This window comes from Lygodium microphyllum, unplaced genomic scaffold, assembly GCF_053477565.2.
Source record: "Lygodium microphyllum isolate KBCC unplaced genomic scaffold, Lygodium_microphyllum_v1.1.10 scaffold_45, whole genome shotgun sequence".
NCBI classification, from domain to species: domain Eukaryota; kingdom Viridiplantae; phylum Streptophyta; class Polypodiopsida; order Schizaeales; family Lygodiaceae; genus Lygodium; species Lygodium microphyllum.
This window is the reverse complement of record NW_028229528.1, coordinates 1085881-1107354: the sequence shown is the minus strand read 5'-3', so window position 1 is coordinate 1107354 and position 21474 is coordinate 1085881. Positions and strand designations below refer to the sequence as shown.

Here is a 21474-nt window from a genome sequence, read left to right as displayed (position 1 = left end):
TAACTTTCTTGAGATTCTGACAAGTTGAAATGGATTTGTGCACTGAACTCTGACCATTCTCCAGCTTTCTAAGGATGGCTTTCTCATCACACTAAGAAACATGGATGTGGAAATTCAGTTGGGATGATGAATGCTACAGGCTAGATGTAAAACTCCTTGCACCAGCTCTGGGTTCAGACAGGGACACTCTGAGGGGCATGGGAGGAAAAGATATTTACATGCACCTCACAGAGGTGGAGATGAAATGAGCAATATATATATATATATATATATATATGCACATGCCACATCGAATATGAGGTAGAAGGTCACTACCACTCAGTCTCTTATAAGGGATTTGATACAGTGCATCCCCTGACTAGAGAAGCCTATGATTCTTCACTACCTGAAACTTACTAAGAGTGTGAAATCCTGCCAGAGACATGACAATGTTGATTGGCAGGGGAGAGCTGTGCCATCATCTTACCCATATCCGGCTCTTGTTCTATCATAAGGCTCATAGCAATTTTGAAGTTTGAGGAGTTCTGACAATGCAAAGGGTTGGCATATTTAGAAATTATTTTTGCAACACATTGAAGAGTTGAATCACTACAATAGACACTCATGGACATAAATTAGGGCAAACAAAGCCTATATGGGGACAAGTGTGCACTGCAGTTATAATGGTTGCCTGTATGAGCCCTCCAGCAAATAGTATCTTAATTATAACTAAAAACAATGACCTCATAATCTATATCTTAGTTATAGCTTGTGAAAAATCAAGGGAACTCCATGATTGGCAAAACTTTTAGTATATAATGGATGAATTCTAAAATTTTCAAAAAGGTAGGATGTGTACAGGGTGAAGTGTAGAGAAAGGCATTCATGGTTACTAAGGAATATTAGATGCTAATGGTGGTGTTGGCTTTATGAAAGATGTCCCATGGTTAACTTTCTTGAGATTCTGACAAGTTGAAATGGATTTGTGCACTGAACTCTGACCATTCTCCAGCTTTCTAAGGATGGCTTTCTCATCACACCAAGAAACATGGATGTGGAAATTCAGTTGGGATGATGAATGCTACAGGCTAGATGTAAAACTCCTTGCACCAGCTCTGGGTTCAGACAGGGACACTCTGAGGGGCATGGGAGGAAAAGATATTTACATGCACCTCACAGAGGTGGAGATGAAATGAGCAATATATATATATATATATATATATATGCACATGCCACATCGAATATGAGGTAGAAGGTCACTACCACTCAGTCTCTTATAAGGGATTTGATACAGTGCATCCCCTGACTAGAGAAGCCTATGATTCTTCACTACCTGCAACATTGATTTTTGACTGATCCTGTTCCAAGCAGAAACAATTGATGCATAGGACAACCAACAGCATATGCTCTTCTCAATGCTCAAGCACCATGGGGTGACAGTAGATAAGAGTATCTAGAGCCAGGTCCCTAGTGCAAGACAATATCCATGGGAATGTCTCAGGTACAGCCCGCTTTCATGTATTAAGCCTTGTCGATGCTATGGGAGTCTGGGACCATGCATAGGAAAATTTACGAGGAAACATACAAAGAGCTTCCAGAGATTAAAACAAGTGAAAAAAAAAAAATGAGGCTAATCATACTAGATTGGTCATACATCCTGACTTACATGCAGGACCAGAACCTGTTTCATGCATATAGATGTTTTTCCACCCAAAGAAAATCATGATTCTATGAATAAATCCCTTCCACAAGACACTTCCAAAACAAAAATTCTGCAACAAAGGGGAATTCTATTACAAGGCCTGAGTCAATTAGCAACTAGGAGGTCTACAATGCCAAACCACGTGTGGCTGGAATGAAAGAAAATACTCATATGATGGTTTGGTTGCACAAGAAGATCAGTCAAGCTTGGGGCAGCTTTATAGTGGGATGGCTTAGGATCAGGTTGACAGATTGGCCTAAGCTCTAGTTGGTGATCCCATTCTCAACTGAACTATGATCTTATATTGTGTACAGTAGCTATGGAGAGCCAATGTCATATTGTTTCAGCAAAAAAGAACTTTCTTGACAGAATGAGCCCAATATTTTGGTCTTTTCGCAGTGCCAACTTGATCAGAGTGGGTGCCAGCTCTGCACCCTCAGTGATGTCATCATGCTGATTGGCAACCTATTGTTTAGGCATTGGGGTACAGCAGCCGCCTTCCAGATCTGTTCCGGAGGACAATCCTCTCCTGCAGCATCCCTCAGCCTGCTCCTCAGGATAGTGGCTGTTGGACAGCCCTTCGCTCCCTGGCACTTTGTTGTATCACATACCTCTACAGCACCAGTCTGTTTATCAAGTTCCCTTTCATCCACTTTCCATTTGTGAGTTCATTTGTTGGTCCTATGTTTACATACACTGCATTTTAATTTTTCTCTAGAAACCCTTGTGTTTCCTCACAATGTTTCAACACCCACAAAAGGCCATCCTCAATGAGTATGGGCCACGGTAGGTTCCCAGAGGGAGCGCAGAGCAAATTATGACAAAGCGAGTGGACATAGAGGTGGTGACATGCAAGCACCAAAAATGAGTTCCAAGAAATGTATGGCAACACCACAGATCAAGAAGCAAAGATTTGGCCATGGAGACCAGGAAAATATTAACAGCTGCTAAATTGCAAGGCTTATCAATTTCGAGCAATAAGAATCCATTCTAGATACACACTAAATATGAGAGCTTTTGCATTGGGAAGTTGGCATGAGTAAATTGAATGCACTTTCTGTGATTGTGGCAAGGATTTATGGACTGCACGCAATGTTGTTTAGAGATCATGCAGCAAAATTATAATTTTTTTCCAGGAATGTGGCAATTTCTACTTGCAGGTTGAAATTTGAAAAGCAAGGTGATGGTGGGCAAGCAAGCTCAGTGTCAGGTGGGATGAGGATGGTGGTGGCAAGACAGAGATGGCAATTAGGATGGTGGCAAGCAGGGCAGGGGTGGCAAGCAAGGAGGTGGCAGGCAGCAATGGTGGCAAGCAGGGAGGTAGCGGGCAGACAGACAAGCTGGCAGCGTCCAGGGGAGATTCTCTATACAAGTTGTTGCCTCAATGGGAGACTAGTTCACACTTCAGGAGCGGTCACAGGAGATTCAGATACAAGGACTACACACTCACGGGAGTCAGGCTACAATTGAGGCCATAACAGAGATAGCACCTCTTGGGTGACAAACAAATACAGATGCTTCACAGACCTGGGTTGGTCTCTTCTCCATAGGGGACATCTTTCTCGAGGTCATTGCGACTAGCAGAGAGACACATTCACATTTTTGGTAGAGCAGGATGGCCTCCAATGAGTGGAACATACAAGGTTCACAAGATGCTTAGGCAAAGGATTAGAGTAGTGGCACACTGCGAGAGGAAGTGGTAACTTTGATGGAAACCCATCCACCTGTCTTGTAGATGGATGCAAATATTAGGCTTATCAAAGGGAGCATCTATAAAGATTACAATGAGATATAGGAGAGTAGGCATGGAGGGATCAATTCCTTGATAGGTCATGCAACATGGCCTTCTTTTGCTACACTATGAGGCTAGGGGGAAGGATTCGGATGAGCAGGATCAGAGCATAGATAGCAGCCACTTCCCACTGGCACAGACATGGCATGTTGTGGGAGCTTTCGCTCAACCGCCAAGACCCACAGACTGCTTATTGCTTCAAGCGTTCCAAGCCGAGCACTAATGGCTACCTCTCACATAGCCGACGCGCCATCCATATCTACGGGTGTAGTGAGCTTACACCCATGCCGATCGAGTTACCTCCTCTCCCGCGCACTCCGGTAGTCCATGATCCAAGTGCAAGCTTCAAGCAAGCTCCATCCTCACGCTCCACGCTCCAAGCTCCATTGCCGCGAGCAAGACAAGAGAAGAGAAGAGAAGAGAAGAAGAGAGGAGAAGATGGAGAGTTTCTCCTCCCCGGTCCCTCACCCTCACACACTCACACTCTCACACTCCCTCTCTCAAGCACAAGCTCAAGCAAGCAAGAAGAGGAAGAAGAAGAAGAAGAAGAGAGCTCCTTTTGGCTACACACAAGAATGAGTTTCTCATTCACTTTTCAACTTTATATACAAAACCCTAAATCCCTTTTGAGCAGTCATCCCCTTATCCCCTTTTTCCCGTGGCCTACCGGCCGTGGCCTAAGCCCTTTTTCACATTGTCCTCCTATCTTTGTAGCTTCCTTCCTACCGCCCATCTACCTTTACAAATTGCACGGGTGAGAGCCCGGTGCTCTTTAAATTAAATCTGATATGCTTGCGCTCTTTTACAAAAGTATTGACTTGCACTTTTTCTTGTGCGCATTTTTTCTTTATTTAGGACTTTTCTGTACTTCTTGTGTTTCCATATTTTTTATGGCGCACCTTCGTCTTTCGTTTACTTTTGCCTTGGACTTTGTCCTCTGATTTAGATTTTCCAGATTTTCCACCTTGTTCGTCTGACGGTTAACACATGTCAGACCATTTCTTATCAAACTTTTGATGAAAGTTAGATAGACAGCTTTAGGCCTAAGAAGGTATCCCTCTTCCTATGGCTATTAGCTCACACGAGCTTAGCAGTTGGCAATTGGCTTGGATACAGCAAGGACCCAGTAGCATGTGTGAGATGTAGTGAGACAGAGAAGATGCAACAGCACTGCCTATGGACTGTCCTAGAGCCTAGGAGGTATGGAAGAGAGCCCTCAGGATGATATTCCATGGCACCATAGAGACCATGGTTGTGACCTTGGGGGTTGTAGCTTGGTTCACAAACAGAGGCCCATCATGTGACTACAAGGATGTTTAATGCAGCCTTTCTTTCCTTGCTATTGGATAGCATCTGAATAGGGGCCCCACTCCAAATTACTTGAATGCATGGTAGAGCCAAAGACACTATCACAAATGGGAGCTGATTGCTAGTATTATAGCTGGCTACATTAGGACTGCAAGGTGCAGCCTTGCTATAGATCTTCAGGGTGTATCCATTGTAGAGACTCTTTCGAGGATTTTGAATAGAGATCATGCACATTCATCATGGGAGATGGGAGAGAATACAGGGTGGCTCTGAGAAGATAAGGAGGGGGGAGAGGCCTTCCTACGGACCTAGGACTCAGGCACTTTTTCGTATGGCCCTCAGATGATCTAGCATAGCCCACCAGATTTGTTGTTCACACAACCATTTTATCTGTGATGTACTTAAGAAACTCTTTCCAGAGTTCCTTGTACTTGGAATTTTACCTCAAAGGAATTTTCTACAAGGTGTTATAAATAGAATTTTCTTTTCTCCCAAAAAAAGGTGGCAATCTCTACAAGAGATACAGCAGCTGCTGCAAGTCATGCTACTACCATGATGCAACTATACTCAACCACATAGTTGTTGTAAAGCTGTTGGTCTAGAAGTGTCAACACACTACAATGTCAAGAGAAATCACTTGTGCTGCTGGCGAATGTCTATGCATAGGTGTATGACATACTACTAGTGCAAAGCACACTGACATGCAATGTCACATGTGTGACTGCACCTCATATAGCTAGGGCAATGTCAACTATGGTCATGACTCATGTGTCAGTGAGTCCCAGCTGTGAGCTATTTCCAAATCTCTGGTATCAATTTCAGCTTTTGTTCCAGTACCCAGTGATCCATGATCAAAGAAGTGATAGTATCAAAGTTATCATGGAACCATTGATGCTTAACGCACAGTGATATCAAGCAATAATATCAGTACATAAATTTTGTTACTGGGTCTGGGCAAAGTTTCAGGTTCTCACATTGAATAGAATTCCAGTGCAAGAGTTGTGTGGAACATAATGCAAGAGAACTGAACTTGCCACCTTGCTCTAACATAAAACGAACACAAATAGACATTCAGAACCTCATTTACTACCTGCCTGTGCTTTTCTTCACATTCCTTATGCAATGTTACAAGTTAATGTATTGACTAACGGCTGCCCATTCAATACTACTGTCCTTAACAAAAGAAACACGTGAACCCCTTGCCTAGTCTGTAACTCTCTTCAATTAAAGACTCCATAAAGGAATCATCCATATTTGGCATCCATTATGTGGAATAGTACTCAGGATTCATTAGCAGTAGTAGAAAACCACTTGCCTAGGTTTCTGATTGCTTCTTCCACACGAAGACAATATGTTGACCTTCTTAAGAGATCTGTCCTTTCCTTTTCATCCGGTGAGGCAGTTGTATATTCTGGATCCCCCAGCACAGAAGATAATAAAAGAGCTGGAAGACAAAGCCCTTTCATTTCCTGAAGAAGCAACCCTACACAGAGAAAATGACCAAACTCATCAACATGCACTTTTCTATTTGTTCATTCAGACAACATTACCAAGGGAGACGGGAGAAGGAAGGTATGGAGAGGGAGTTTCCACCAAGCATTTATCACAATCATACCTGCTTTATACTTCAAAAAAGAATATGATGTCTCTGACTTTACACTATTCTCCAAGTGATCCACACCCTCTTGCAAACCTATGTCCAATTGCCTAATCTGTTTCTGTATAGCAGTAAAATCCTTGGCAGATTGATGCAAAGCAGCCACCTTTACATTTAAGTTTCACAGATACAAGTCAGTGAAAATGTCAGTTGCATTTGTGTCTGTATAGCAGTAAAATCCTTGGCAGATTGATTCAAAGCAGCCACCTTTATGTTTAAGTTTCAAAGATACAAGCCAGTTAACATTACATTATTGTAAGGTCATGGATTTTTCTAAATAAGATATAAATAAACAAAGTACCTTTGCAGCATCACTAGTTTTCATCTTCAATGACTCTTTAATTATCACAAAAGGGAGAGAAACCTGCACAAATCAAAAGTAACAATGTTAAAGCCTTAACTGCAGAGCACTAGCAGTTTTGCTATCTAAACCTGTACAGTTGATCATCACACAGCTGCGACAAAAAAATTCAAATACTACTTTGATGGCCTTCCTGCAAAACAACCGCTTTTTTTGTGAGACTACTTGACAAAGTCTATTATGAAAAGCAAAAAAGGAAGGCAAAACACATCCATGTAATGATCGTCTCAATCACCAACAAAGTAGATATCATAAAAGTATTGCAATTTTGCGCAGCAAGCACACATGCACACAGACTTTTTTACAGAGAAGAGCTGAAAGCCAACAATTTCTTTAAATTATAAATTTTAGAGCAGTTCATTCTCAATGTGAAAACATCTTTAACACATGGAAACATTTAAAGAAAGGATCGAGTTGAGCCTGATCTATCTATTGTACTCCAAGACATGCAAGACTGCAAAGAATGACAAATAATCACCATAAATTAGAAAGTTTACTGTGTTTAGTTCGATCCCTGCACGTGTTTTGAGCATTTATAGAGTCTCTTGATACATGTCAATACTTTCTTAGCTGTTTAATGTATGTTTGAGAGCTCAATTTAGGATCTTGATGAGAAAATCCGAGTGTTGTACAAAGCAATCTCTGAGTGTGGAAAGCCAGAAAAGAAGACACATTGAAGCCATCAAGAGGGACGCACATGGTTTGTTCACAGACTAGATATTTCTTGCCACTAATCATTGCAAAAAGTATCTACTATCGTTGCTCAGAACTCGATTTGATGATACCTTCCACAGGAAAGTAAGAGGATTTGTCACCTATGAAAATCCTGTCATTCTGATTATGCCCAACACCCAGAAGCACTTGTGCAAAGACACACCTAGAAATTTGAGTTGAAGAACAGTACAACAGCTGCAAAAAACTTTGGCAACAGGGTAAGTCCAAAGAAGTCTGTCCACTATTTCCACAGAGGAGGGACATCTCAAACCATTGCTGAAGTTATTCCTTTCTTTGCCAAAGTGCTCCTAATGGGAAGAACCCCTGTAATGCATCTCCAAAAGAACTCTCTATTTTAGAGGTACCTATCCAAGGTCTAGCAATAATCAACTTATAAATAATAGCTGCTGCTGACTTATTCCTTAAATGCACTACAGCAGAAACACGAGATCCATTTCCAAGAAGTATTATATCTTGCCGTTTGTCCTCAAAGTGGTCATGAAGGACCATTTGTGATGATTCAGAATGTGGATGAATCAATTGCCATAACTGCCTCCTAGCTCAAGGAAAAGTTTTTTAAAATTCCCTTCCACCAAAACAACATCATGCACTGTTTTAGTTCCCTTGTTAGAAAAGAAAAGGCTTGTCTAGGTTCACAAAGTGACAAAGACACTTCAAAACCTCAATCCCAATGAACATTCTCGTCATAGAGAATTGCCCATTCCTGGAGGTCAACCAGACAGTTGAACTTATTCAAGCACCTATTCCCCATGTTGTATATGGATGGTTAATCTCACCCTGTATCCAACCGCCTCCTTTGCCTCCTTGCTTTCATGTTTGCACCTTGCATATAGGGTCATGACAATTTGCAAATGTAGTTCTGAAGTACTTTCATTAGTAAAAGTACTTAAAAGTAGCACAAATTTACATCAAACTATACTAGGTCATACACAAGTTATCAATTTTAAACCCAGTTCCTCAAAAATTTGCTCAAATAAAACGCAGAAAGGATATGAGGTTTTTATCTCTCTTGAAGAAACAGGTAGAGTAACAGGAAGAAAAAACTTCAGGTCAAGGTTTTTAGATCAGAGGTAGCAAGGACATCTCAATGTCATACAAAAAGGCTGATTACTCTTCTCCCACAAGATCCACAATAGACTTTTCCAAGACTATTGGATCAGGTGAGTGACATTGACATACCCTTGTACTCTGCAGGAATAGGTAACAAGGATTTGCAATTGTACATTTCATGAGCCAGGGCTTAAAACTTGCACGAATTCTTTTCTCGGTCGTGGCTGAGAACTTTTTTCTAATGAGCCAGAGAAATGAGCCCCGAGTTATCAGGAAAAGAAGCACTGGACATGAATTTTCTGTTGGTACAGCAGTCTACCTACAGGGAATGTAAGTCATCTGGGTGTTTCACAAAACGCCAAGGGCTTTCACCAATAGGCACAAGTCCTCTTTACAATCAATAGCTTTACTGGCCACTGGCCCTGTGGCACATCCATTTCTAGGGGGTATCCAGAGGCATTACACTCAGATTATCTGGGATCCCATGTAGAAACTGATAATTCCATGACAATGCAACAGATTACAGCCATTATGCCCCTTGGGCTAGCTTAAGGCCAGCTGAATTCTTTGGAAAGTGAGCTTCATTTTTTGGAGCTGCACAATCTATTGGACCTAAAGGAGTTGAGACGATGAGACTCAATATTGAACAAGCCATTGATTCTACAACTCTTGCCCTTCAAGAAATTATGTAGAGAGAGAATTAAAAAGTGGAGGTAAAAAATATGCAATATTTTGTGGCCATTCAAAGAAATAGAGAAGCAAATTTTTACCAGTTTATCTTTTTGTTCAACCTGGAATGCTCTTAAAGGAGAAAGAAATGCTGCCAAAAGACAGATACATCGGTCTTCTACCTGGTTTCATATAAAAAACGTTATTGTGTATCACTTGTCAGAGAAACTAACAATACATAGGAGATTAAGATAACTATACCGTCAATTTCTCGATCCCAAAACGATTGAAAACTTCCCAAACTGTTTCAAGCGCAAATAAGCAGGACCTATCCAGATCATGGAGCCTCCACGTTATTGCAATTATGTCATACTCAAAGAAATCTCACAAAGCTCGATTAGATTTAACAGGTTACAGACGACATTAGAAAGCTTGAAATACCTGATATTTAGACAAAACAAACACAATCAGGTAAAGACAGCCATGTTTATCTGATAAGATGAGACTTGCCGTAATGCAGGCCAAACTAGCCCGGCTGTTGCCCTGGACCATGTAACAGTGGTGCTGCTAACTATTTGTCTTTGAGATAAAGCTGTGAGTGATGCCTAAAAGTGGAAATTTTTTCAGTATTTCCACGAGGTAGGAATCTTCTGGTCCCAATTGTGTGACAGGAGAAAAGAGATCCATTCACAAGATTGGAAACACCCTACCCCATCAACTGATCTCAAACCAAAGCACATAATGCAAGGGGCGTCCTTCAAAGGACAGGTTCAGTTGCAACTGCACAACATCTGCAGAACAATCACAGTGTCAATCCTTGGACCATCAACCACTCTGACTAGTCTTGACCCAGCCAATTTTCTTCAGGAATTCTTCACGCCTTATTAAGCTCCCGCTCTTTCCTCTCCTTTCCAATGGTGGTGATGCATTAGGCCCAATGTCTCTTTCAAGAGTAGGTTGTGAAGTATGGTATGTCATTCATTGACTATTGGCCATGGACATGTTGGTACCCTATTATTAATAAAATCTTGTAACATTTATGCAAAGAAAAGGAGGGTAGCACATTGCTTCACAAAACAAGACTTGGCACTATGAAGACAATTTTGTCCCTTGAGCAGAGCAATAAGAATTCCTTTCAAGGCTGCTCTCCTGAAAAGACCTTTGGACCACAATGTTCCATGATTTGAAATTGCACTACATCACAATCTAATAATACTTAGCCCAAGTCTAGAGAATGATAATACCTCAAAACAAACCATCGCTCTTGTTGTGAGGCACCACCACAGCCTGACCACCTTCGCGATGATAGTTCCCCAAGCAACCATGGCTCTGATTGTGAGGCATCATTCAAGACTAACCCCGAACAATTCCACATCAAACTCCTGTTTTCCTTCTTTCTTTCCTCTTTTTCTTTTGCGAGAAAATGTGTGTTATTACTTGGAAGAAAATACAACAAAGTACAGGTGGTGGAGGTGGGTGGGTGGGTGGTGGTGGTGGTGTGTGGGGTCATCCCGGCTGAAGATTAAATGGTAGCAGGCCCTCCAATCTGCCACCCTCTGCAGCTGCCAATAATCTCCCACCCTTCTAATCACAACACTTCAGGCTCCAATACCTTGCGGGTGGGTAGAGCCTCCATGTTCACAACTATACATGACCCAACCTCAATGACGATAACCATGTCATTACCCCAAACAATTCCACATCAAACTCCTGTTTTCTTTTTCTTTTTTTGTGAGAAAAGGAGTGGCTAGTTATATTACTTGGCACAACCATGTGTCCGTGTGTGTATTGTGTGGTGGGGTTGTTGGGTGTGGAGTTTTAATATACGGATTGGAAAGGAGCCATTTTTTTTCTCTTTTTTCTTTTTTTCCTGTAAAATGTGGCCGATTATATTACTAAAAAAAAAAACTGATTACAACAGAGTACTCATGCTCAACAAACCAAGCTGGAGCTGATGAAAGTCACAGATACATCATATATACAAGCCTCTCAAGGCGGTCTAGGGGGGATAGGGGCAAGAAGCCATGGAGGGGAGGTGTATCGCCATCTGGTGCTGCCTGCCTGCATCACAAAGAACAAGTCCTAGCCGCCCCAGGTGCGCATGAAATGACCTCGGAGCTCCTGACGAGCCCTGGACTCACCCTGCACCTGATCCCATTGGCCTCGAAGGGAGTGGATGATGGAGGTCCAAAGCTCTGCTAAGGTCGCATACACTGAAAGTCTCTCCCCGCCGAAAGCCACCTGACACCGCACCTTCCAGATATGCCAACCAGTAAGACTCCCTGTGATTTCCCATACCTCAGAGCGGTTTGCTGTGGGCTCCAGTACCTGGCGGATGGGTAGAGCCTCTAAAACCACCACTGCGCACGACCCTGGCTCGATAATGAATATCGTATCCTGCATCCCGGTCTCATACAGAAGGTGACGGCCCTGGCTGACCACCTGCCAACAGAAAGCTCCCCAAGAGATACATCCCAGGCTAGGTGCTAAGCGGCGAAGGATGCAGCATACTCCTCTCCACACAAGCTGTCCCGCATCACACGGCCACAGGCAGTGCTTTGGGGTTTCCATAGACTGCTGTGTGCAGCACTGACAAACTCCCTCCTGCATTTGGGCAAGCCAGCTTCCCACCGCCAAGCCTCCATGTGCCACCAGCCATAAAAAATACGATACCCTCCTCGGCCTCTAGCTGTCCCATAGGTGGCGTCAGAAGGTCCGTCGAAACAGCTCCGTGATGCTATGCTCCGCACAGTGTCTACTACGTGACGGTGCCCAATCCATATCCTCCTGCATCAGTACGTGTCTGCCAATCCAGGCGGTGTACTCCAGGAACCTCGATGGCTTCTTGGCAACCACAATGGCCGGCCAAAGCCACTCTACCAGATCCCACTCCAGCTCATCAAGTGGCCTTCCTTCCCAAATCCAAAGGCGCCACTCCCTGAGCTCCTACCAAAAGACCAAGGGGTCCAGCCGCCATATCTTCCCTTGAAGGCCAACCACCCGGATCCTCTTCCATGAAAGGACAGCTATCCCCTCGTTCTATTGTCCTCTATCAAGGGCCAGACGCCCCCCTTCCTGCACTGTGAAAAAGATCCTAGGTGGAGGGCCACTGACTCTTCCTGCCACCTGTAGGGGGATGCCTACTGGTGAAAACCTAGCGGCCCATACTTCCCCAGGCTCTACCGGCTCTCGTATCGGGGAGCAAGCCACTCTTGAGGTATTGTTGCATTTATCCCCCTTCTGCTCAACTCCACTCCTAGCTGGCAGCCTGATACTTGTTGCAGCACCTCCTTGTCTGCCATCCTGTACACCTCCCGCCATGTCCTGATGGTACAAGCCGAGTCAACCTCCCAACTAGCCCATTGGATGTGGGGGCGCTCGCCAATCTATGCCCCTTCCTGGTCCCTGACCTGGGGGTTCCAAATCACCAGCTGGCGGTCTATCGCCTCCTGGCGACCTGGGGGGCTTTGGATTAGGGCCTTGCGGAGGCCCTGCCACACGCGCAGCAAGCTGCGTAGGAAGGGTAATCTGGGGGGGGTGATCTGGGCTTACGTGAGGATCCATCTTAGGGACGGCCTCCACTCATCGCCAAGCCTCGGTCTATAGTCCTAAAAACCCTCCTACAATAGGACCTTCCAGGTCTACCCTCCCGGTGTAAGACCGCGAACAACTAGCTTGCCCAGGAGGGCCATACTCTGATACTCTGGGTCTATAATCCCAAGCCCTCCCTCTGACCGATGTCGTATGTTGGTCGCCCACACCACCTTGGCCCTGGAATCCCCAGAGTCGTCTAATGCGGACCAAAGGAAATTCCGCACTAGGCGACCAAGCTGCATTACGCAACAAGAGAAGAAACACCAACACGAAGTGATGTACCAGACCGTCGCTAGGACATGGTTAACCACCAGGGCTCGACCGGCTAGTGAGAGGCAAGCCATGCTCCAGTAGGTCAGCTTCCTCCGAAGAGAATCGAGGACTGGAGGAAACTGTTGGGCGAGAGTGATGTCGAGCCCCACCTGGAACCCTAGGTATCGGATGGTCTGTCCTCTGCTCACCCATCTAAATCCCAGGTGGACGCCCCACTCCGTGCTAGAGTGCGGGTCTATGAGAAAGCCAACCGACTTCCGCTAGTTGATTTTTGCTCTCGTTGCAGAACAAAACACCTCAAGAGCCAGCCTCACTCTCTCCAGCATCAACTCGTCGTCCTCTATGTAGAGTGTTGTATCATTTGTATACTCTGAGTCTAACAACTGGGTCTCCTCTCTTACTGGAAGTCGGAGGCCGCGTAATCCGCTCACATGTGACCTGAGGAAGTGAGACATTGCCTCTGCAAAGAGAAGGAATATGTACCGGGCCACGGGGCAGCCCTGTCGGACCGATCTCTCCAGCCGAAACTCCTCCCTTGATCTACCACCTATGAGAACCCTATTGGTGGCCGATCTGTAGAGTGCGGAGACCCCGCGAATCCAAGCCTGGGGGAAGCCCAACCTCACCATGGTGCCCTCTAGAAAATCCCAGTCCACCCTGTCATAAGCTTTCTCGAAATCCAAGAGTAGTATGGCCAGTCTCTGCCCACTGTGCTGGGCCCACTCTGTCGCCTCAAAGAAGGTGAATACATTGTCCAGGATGCTCCTATCCTCAACAAAGCCTGTCTGTGTGTCATGGATGATGTCTGGGAGTGCCATATAGGCCACTAACAATAAGGTGATCCATCTCCACTGGGAAAGCTCCAACCGGTCTCCCCCTTTGGGGAGAAGACTGATAAGGCCTACCGAAAGACTCCCTGGCATCTGTCCTGAAGTGAAAATCTCCTAAAAGGCCATCAGTAGGGGGTCCTTCACCACTTCCCAGAAGGTAGTGAAGAAAGCATTAGAGAGGCCATCCTCTCCTGGGCATTTCTGCCGGTCCTGTGTATGGAAAGCCTCCTCTAGTTCCCTCTCTGTGAAGGGGCCTAGGAGGGAGCATCCCATCTCCTCTATGATAAGGAACGAGATGTAATCCCAGACCTACTGTCTACATCGTTGTCCTTTAGCTGAGGCTGTCTCCTGCTGGAAGAGGCGACTGTAGAAGTCGATGGCAATCTCTATCACCCCGTCTGGGCTAGAACGGGTCCTCCCATAGTGATCTCGGAGGCTGCATATTTGCTCTCCTGAGGTGCGAGGCTGGTGCACTTGGAAAAACTCCCTGTACACCGTATGCCCCTTCCGCACCTAGAAAGCTGTGAGGTGTGGAAAGAGGACTCTGGGCGCTTGTCCTCTAGGCCAGCAATGGCTGCTCGCGCGCGCACCTCCTGTGCGTGGAGAGTGGGATCCCCTAGTGTCTCCTGTAATAATCTCTACATGGCTGCCAGGTCCCGCCGGAGTGCTCTCTCCTTCCCGTTCTATTGCCTGGCCTGTATGGCTACCTCTTGGCAGATTCTGCTCGACTCAGCTAGGACCTCTGCAACCTCCTCTGCGATCTAGTCCGTCCTACCCCACTCTCTGGACCAAATCTGCTCTATCCGTCTCGTCACCTCCTCCCTCCTATAGATCGAGTCAGGGATCCGACAAGATCATGTATCTAGGGCAGATGTTGGGGGATCTAGAACTCAGCAATGATCGGACAACGTGGTGCGTGCCAACTGCCCCATCTGGCCTCCTCGAGAGCCTCCCCACTCTCCTACATAAAACCTGTCCAACCGCTCCAGCAAGGCTCGACCTAGCCGCCTGTATCCCCAAGAGAATTCCAGCGACCTCTACCTCCTGTGGAAGGCAAGGTCTCTCCAGGCATCGCGTGCTCCTATTGCCAGTAGAAAGACCTCCCAAGCCTCCTACTCCTCCCCGGCCATGCCCTGGTAGTTTCTCCCACTGCCCTGCTGGTCCTCCAATGCCTCCAGGTTGTTGAAGTCTCCTCCAACAATCCAGGAGTCCACCTCTGGGAGTCCTTCCGCGATCTCCACCCAGAACCTGCTGCGTGCCCTAACCTCCGTAGGGGAATAGATATTAAGGACTCCAAGGCATGAGTCCCCAAAATCCAATCTGATCCATAGCACCCTCCCTGCCACTATCGTCCCGTCGTCTCGTACACAAACGGTAAGACTCAAACCAATAGAGGTGCATACGCCTCTACTCCTGCCCTGGGCACCTATGGCATGCTCCCAGTAAGTGTGCGAGCTGCCTGGGAGTACCTTCCCTACCCGTTGGGCCTGGGTGGGAATGAGCTTGTGCTCCTGTATAAGTAAGATGTCGATCTGTCCGGCAAGGGCAAGCTGCAGCTCCTCCCGAACAATCAATATCCTAGAACCACATGCCCCACTATAGTGGAGGCTATTCACATTCCAAGATGCAAGGTGTAAGCTCATGGGTAAACCTGTGACTAACCGAATAGGCATATGTTCGGTGTGGAGGTAGCTGATGAAGAGGAGAAACTATGAGGCATGCAAGTACGCTTTGCCAATGGTCTGGACGGCGAACTCCAATCCCCCATGGTGGCCCTCGGCCGGACCATAGGGGTGATAGATGTTCCAGGTGGAACTATCAATGCATCTATCAACCATGCTAAGAGTCAGGACTCTATGCATTGGCAGAAACGGGCCACCTGTGCCAGGGGCCACTCGATCACATCCCTCAGAGCTCTCCATTGTGGAGGGGCTCGAAAGATAATGCTCAGGTGAGGGACCTCGGCACAAGCCCACCAGCTAATGTCCATCAGATTGGAAAGGAGCCATGGTGAAAGAGTGTGACACAACTGGCATACACCAAAAGGCTCTCTCTGCTGAAGATCTACCTTGCAGGTGGGTAGAGCCTCCAAGCTCATAACTACACATGAGCCAACCTTTATGGCGATGACCGTGTCATGCATCTCTACCTTGCAGAGTATGTAACGTCCCTGAGTGACTAAGTATCCAGCAAGCTTCTCTCCAAACTATATGTGCAGCCTCACAGGACCATAGAGAGTGCATCAAGGTATCCAAGCACACTATCATTGGCAATGCTAGCAAGCCTCGTCCTATTGCATCTGAATCAACCACCTATGCCAACTACTAGACCTCATATACCACTAGCCATAGGAACCATGAGACCCTCCTCAATTAAAATGGCCTGTGATGCTATGCTCCACTCTGTGTTTGCCCCATGAGGGGGACCTCCACCATAACATCCTACATCACACATGTTTGCTAATTGTGGCATAGATGCAAAGAAGCTCACTGCCTTTTGCAGAACAAACATTAGGGCAGTTTATGTAGCATTGCATTGTAAGGAGCATTTTGGGCAGCAGCTCTAAGCAATCGCTAGGTTTGGGCAGGAGGATTAGGGCAAGTAGGCGGACAGTGTTGCCATCAGACAGGCTGCATTTTTCAGAGGTTTTTTATTATTTTATTTCAGTTGGCCAACCTGATCTACTTATTGTAATTACGAATTGGAAGCTAACTCTCTTTAGGAAATTAGTGGAACCAGCTCCCACCCAACCGTCGCACCGCCGACCTGCCATCGCGCCCACTGCTGACCCCCCGTTCCTCCCGCCTAGCCTTCGCACCGCCGACTGCCATCACACCCCGCTGAACCCCCATTCCTCCCACCTGCTCCTCCATGCGGCGCGCTGTGCCTCTCCCTCTCACCAGTTCTCCGCCCATAGAAGGTGGATTAGGGCAAGCAGGCGGACAGTGTTGCCATCAGACAAGCTGCATTTTTCACAGAGGTTTTTTATTATTTTATTTCAGTTGGCCAACCTGATCTAATTATTGTAATTACGAATTGGAACCTAACTCTCTTTAGGAAATTAATGGAACCAGCTCCCGCCCGACCGTCGCACTGCCGACCTGCCATCGCGCCCACCACTGACCCCCTGTTCCTCCTGCCTGGCCTTCGCACCGCCGACTGACATCACACCCCGCTGACCCCCCGTTCCTCCCACCTGCTCCTCCACATGGTGCGCTGTGAATCTCTCTCTCTCACCAATTCTCCGCACATAGCGCTGCCTCCCCTGCACTCCCCCCCCCCCCCCAACACCTAGTCACCTCCTCTGCCTTGCTACTTCTCCCCGCCTGGTACCTCCCCCTTGCTCTGGCACCTCCCCCCGCCCTACTCACCCCCCCACGCCCTGGTACCTGCCCCACGCCTAGTCCCCCCCCCCCCCGGTGGCCCTGGTACCTCACCTGCATTGTCTCTCGTCTCCTTTACCCTGCGGCCACCTGCCTGCAAACCCCCACGCCGTCATCCATGGCGCCCGGCGCCTCTATCGGCATCAGAAACAGAATCCCCCCCCCCCCCCCCCCCCGGTTGCTCCCTCCATTTGTAGCAACACTCCCCCCTTTGGCAATACAACAATGTGATTGGTAGGTTCTCAGTAGGGACGCGCAATGGAAACCTCTGGTCAGACGCTGGTGCATTCTACAAGGGCCCCCCAACCAAACACATTGCGCGTTGTCCTCTCTCAGGAACAGCTCTTGGCAATTTGTGCCACAGAGCTAGAGCTTAAAGAAACATCGATTTTCGGTTAGGTAATGCGACACTCTCCATCCAGGGCCCAGCTTCGGGATTGGCTTTACTCCACGCTGCGCATTGGCAAAGCGCAGATTGTGGAGGCAATTCTCATGGGCCGAGGGATCTTCATGGTTTGTCTCACCTCTGCAGACGCAGCTAGTGAGTTAGTGGAGAGCTCGCCCTATGCCTCCACGAAGGGGATCATTCGCATGGTTCCCAGGTACAGCGGCTTCACAGTGGAGTCATTTGAGCTCCATAACAAATTTCTCAGATACCCAGTCACTTAGCTTTTCCCCGGACTAGCGGTAGAGTACCGCAAGTTAGTGGACTTTGGTCGGCCCCTCGACGGCCGTTCGGCGCAATTCTTCTTGCCTTCTTCGTAGATGCAATGACAGTTGTAGGAGTCCCTATGGTACTAGTGGCCATGAAAGACACAAAGAGTATACCCAAGTTCCTGGAGATTGAGGCAAGAGGCCACTCCTTTAGGCAACAGGTCACTGTGACCGGGCAACCAGGGCAATGCCTGCGCTGCCATGACTTTGGGCATCAAGCAATATATTGTATGTACACGCTTTGGAGCCAAGACGGCCCCGCCGATAGGCCCGTAGGTGAACACTAACGGCTTCACACGGGTCCAAAGACGACAAAGAGGGAGACGGTACGGGGGGGGGGAGGGGTCGCAGCCAGCTTCTCAGATGCAGCCTTGACAGTAGGGAGCAGGAGGGTGAGCGACGCCCCCTTGACAAAGCACCCCACAGCCCGCCGCACTCGCTAAGACCACAGCCCTCCACATCCACGCCACAGACTACCTCACCTAAGATCCCACAGCCTCCACACCCACCCCACCTACCTCCCATGCCCCCCCCACTAACCCGGGCCCATGGTGCCCCCTCCTAGGGACTAGTGCCCCCCCACACACTTGCCACGTACCTCCGACCATCCCACCATCCCTCGATCTTCTTCCCCCCCACCACCTCCCCTGGAGAGCCCCCCCCCCCCCCCCCCCCGGGGATCCGCCCCTAGTTCAGGTGATCCCCCCCAAACCCACCCCCCCCTTCTCCCATAGGAGATGATGAGCCACACACGCCTATATCGTCCTTGCACCAGCAATTCTCCCCCTTCCACATAGCCACCAGCTCATCTGCCCCTGTCGCTTGTCACACCTTCTCGAGACAGGCACAGCTATTGCTACAAGAGTTTTTCCGCAGTGACCCATGCTCCTACCTGAGAGTTGCGGAGCACAGAGAGTTCCCACTATCTCTAGAGGTGGGGATCTTCATGGTTCATAAGGCAAGGAGGGGCAAGGTCCATCTACTAGCACCACCGGATGGACCAAACTACGCCTTTTTCCTTCAGTCCTCTCACTTAGGGGATTGGATAACGACAAGATAGAGGAAGAGTTGAAGACTCGGATGGAGGACCAGACTGCTCCTCCCGTGAAAGTAAACACATACCCAGAAGTGGACTTCCTACAATCCGCATGACCAGCATAGTCTGCATCCGTAAAGCCAACAACAAATGTCTTCTACTTCCCAAAGCAGATGCACAACTTCTTTGTGTCTTTGAGGTATCTCATAATACCTTTCACTGCATCCCAATGCTTCTTGCTAGGGGTTGCCATGTATCTGCTAACCATTCCCGCTGCAAAGGCAATGTCAGGACCTGTAGCAACCATAGCATACATCAAACTGCCAACAGCTGAAGCATATGGTATCTTGGCCATTTCAACCTTCTCATCATCAAATGTAGGGCTGTCCTCTGCACTGAGTTTCACATATGGAGGCAGTGGAATCCCAATTGTTTTTCCCCCCTCCATATTGAAACGCTGCAAAACCTTGGAGATATACTCCTGCTGAGATAGATAGAGTAAGCCTATCGACCTATCTCTGAGTATTCGCATGCCAAGAATGTGATTTGCATCACCAAGATCCTTCATATCAAACCTGCCATGAAAACTTTGCTTCAATGAATTCAAGGCATGAGTATCCCTGCCAGTAATCAACATGTCATCAACATACAAAACCAAGATAATCAGGTTGTCATTTGCTACCTTCTTGGTGTACAAGCAATGATCCACTTGACTTCTATGGAAACCTTGAGAGCGCATAAATCTATCAAACTTATGATACCATTCCTTGGGTGCTTGTTTCAGCCCATACAGACTCCTTTTGAGTTTACATACCATCTTTTCTTTCCCTTTTTCCACAAACCCTTCAGGCTCCTGCATATATATGTCTCCATGCAAATCACCATGAAAGAATGCAGTCTTTACATCCATCTGTATGAGCTCTATATCTTCAGCTGTAACCAAGCCTAAAATAGTTCTCAAAGTAGTCATCTTGACTACAGAAGAGAGGATCTCAACAGAATCAATTCCATGTTCCTGTTTGAACCCTTTGCAACCAATCTTGCTTTGTACTTTAGTGAGGAACCAGAAGTGACCTTCATCTTGTAAACCCATTTGCATGGAAGTGTTTTTTGTCCTTTAGGTAACTGCACTAAGTCCCAAGTGCCATTTTTCTCAAGAGATTCCATCTCTAACAACATGGCTTTATACCATTTCTTGCTGTCCTGTCTGTGCATTGCTTCCTTGAAGCAAGATGATTCACCACAGTCTATCAACATGACATAATCAACCACATTGTTTGCACCAAGAACAAATCTGTCAGGTTGTCTAGTAGCCCTAGACAATCTCCTAATCCAATGATCATTGTTTGTTGGCTGTTCCTACAAATTTCCAATTTTAGCATGCTGTCCTGGCATTTCAGCCAGCAAATCAGCATTAACAGCTTGATGTCCTGGCTGTACCTGCACATGTAGTGGCTCATTATCATGGGCAATAGCTTGCTGATCATTTCCAGCATCATTTTCTACATTTATAGGTTTATTTACAACAAATATATGCCACTGTAAAGGGGGCACATTTTGTTGTCCAAAAGGTATTTCTTCCCGGAATGCAACCCTATGGACCTCCTCAGTCTTCTTGGGCTATTTATGCATGCGATCTTCCCGGAAGATAACATCGTTGCTACGTACTACTTTGCTTTTCTGGAGATCCCACAATCTATACCCCATTTCACCCTTGTCACCATATCCAAGAAAAATGTATTTACAGGACTTTGGCTCAAGTTTGTTCTGTTTTTCTTCACGAATGTGCACAAAAGCCTCTCAGCCAAACAGTTTCAGATGAGCATACAAAGGTGGCTTGCCTAACCACGCTTCTTGTGGAACTCCCCCCTCCCAAAGACCTGTTTGGTGACCGATTAATAAAGTGAACGGCTGTCATAACAGCCTCTGCCCAAAAACCATGGGGTAATGTAGCATGAGACAGCATCGCACAGACCTTATCCTGTATGGTCCAATTCATACATTCTGCAACTCCATTCCGGGGTGGATTATAAGGGCCACTGAGCTTCCTCTTTATCCCTTTGCTATCACAAAATGCTTGAAAGGCCTTGGATACATATTCCCCATCATTATCAGAGCGAAGACAATTGAGTGTCTTATCTCTCTGATTTTCAATCAATGCCAGGAATTTTTTGAACTTGTGGAGTACTTCATCCTTGCTACGAATAGAATAAACCCATACCTTTTGTGTAGCATCATCGACAAAGGTGACAAAATATTTCTTTCTCCCTAAAGATAATCCTGGTATCTAGCATACATTTGAATGTACTAACTCTAGAGGAGAAGATTTCAGCATAAGAGACTTTTTATTAGACGTTTGTGCATGTTTACCATAAACACAATGATCACAAT

At 46.6% G+C, this 21474-nt stretch overlaps 1 protein-coding gene across 3 annotated transcripts in view; it reads right to left on the bottom strand.

The window, feature by feature from the left end:
- Positions 1 to 281: 281 nt before the first annotated feature.
- Positions 282 to 21474, bottom strand: part of LOC148008928 (CCA tRNA nucleotidyltransferase, mitochondrial-like) — a 136457-nt gene continuing 115264 nt past the window's right edge. Inside the window, exons 7-12 of one of the 3 annotated variants that reach the window (XM_087673898.1) lie at positions 9515 to 9581; positions 9355 to 9435; positions 6740 to 6802; positions 6397 to 6544; positions 6097 to 6264; positions 282 to 524 (exon numbers count right to left, since the gene is read on the bottom strand). In XM_087673898.1, coding sequence (XP_087530024.1) covers positions 463 to 524; positions 6097 to 6264; positions 6397 to 6544; positions 6740 to 6802; positions 9355 to 9435; positions 9515 to 9581 — 589 coding nt within the window. In that variant the 3' untranslated portion in view covers positions 282 to 462. The remainder of the gene's footprint in view (positions 525 to 6096; positions 6265 to 6396; positions 6545 to 6739; positions 6803 to 9354; positions 9436 to 9514; positions 9582 to 21474) is intronic. The other 2 variants (XM_087673897.1, XM_087673899.1) reach the window with 2 other exon arrangements.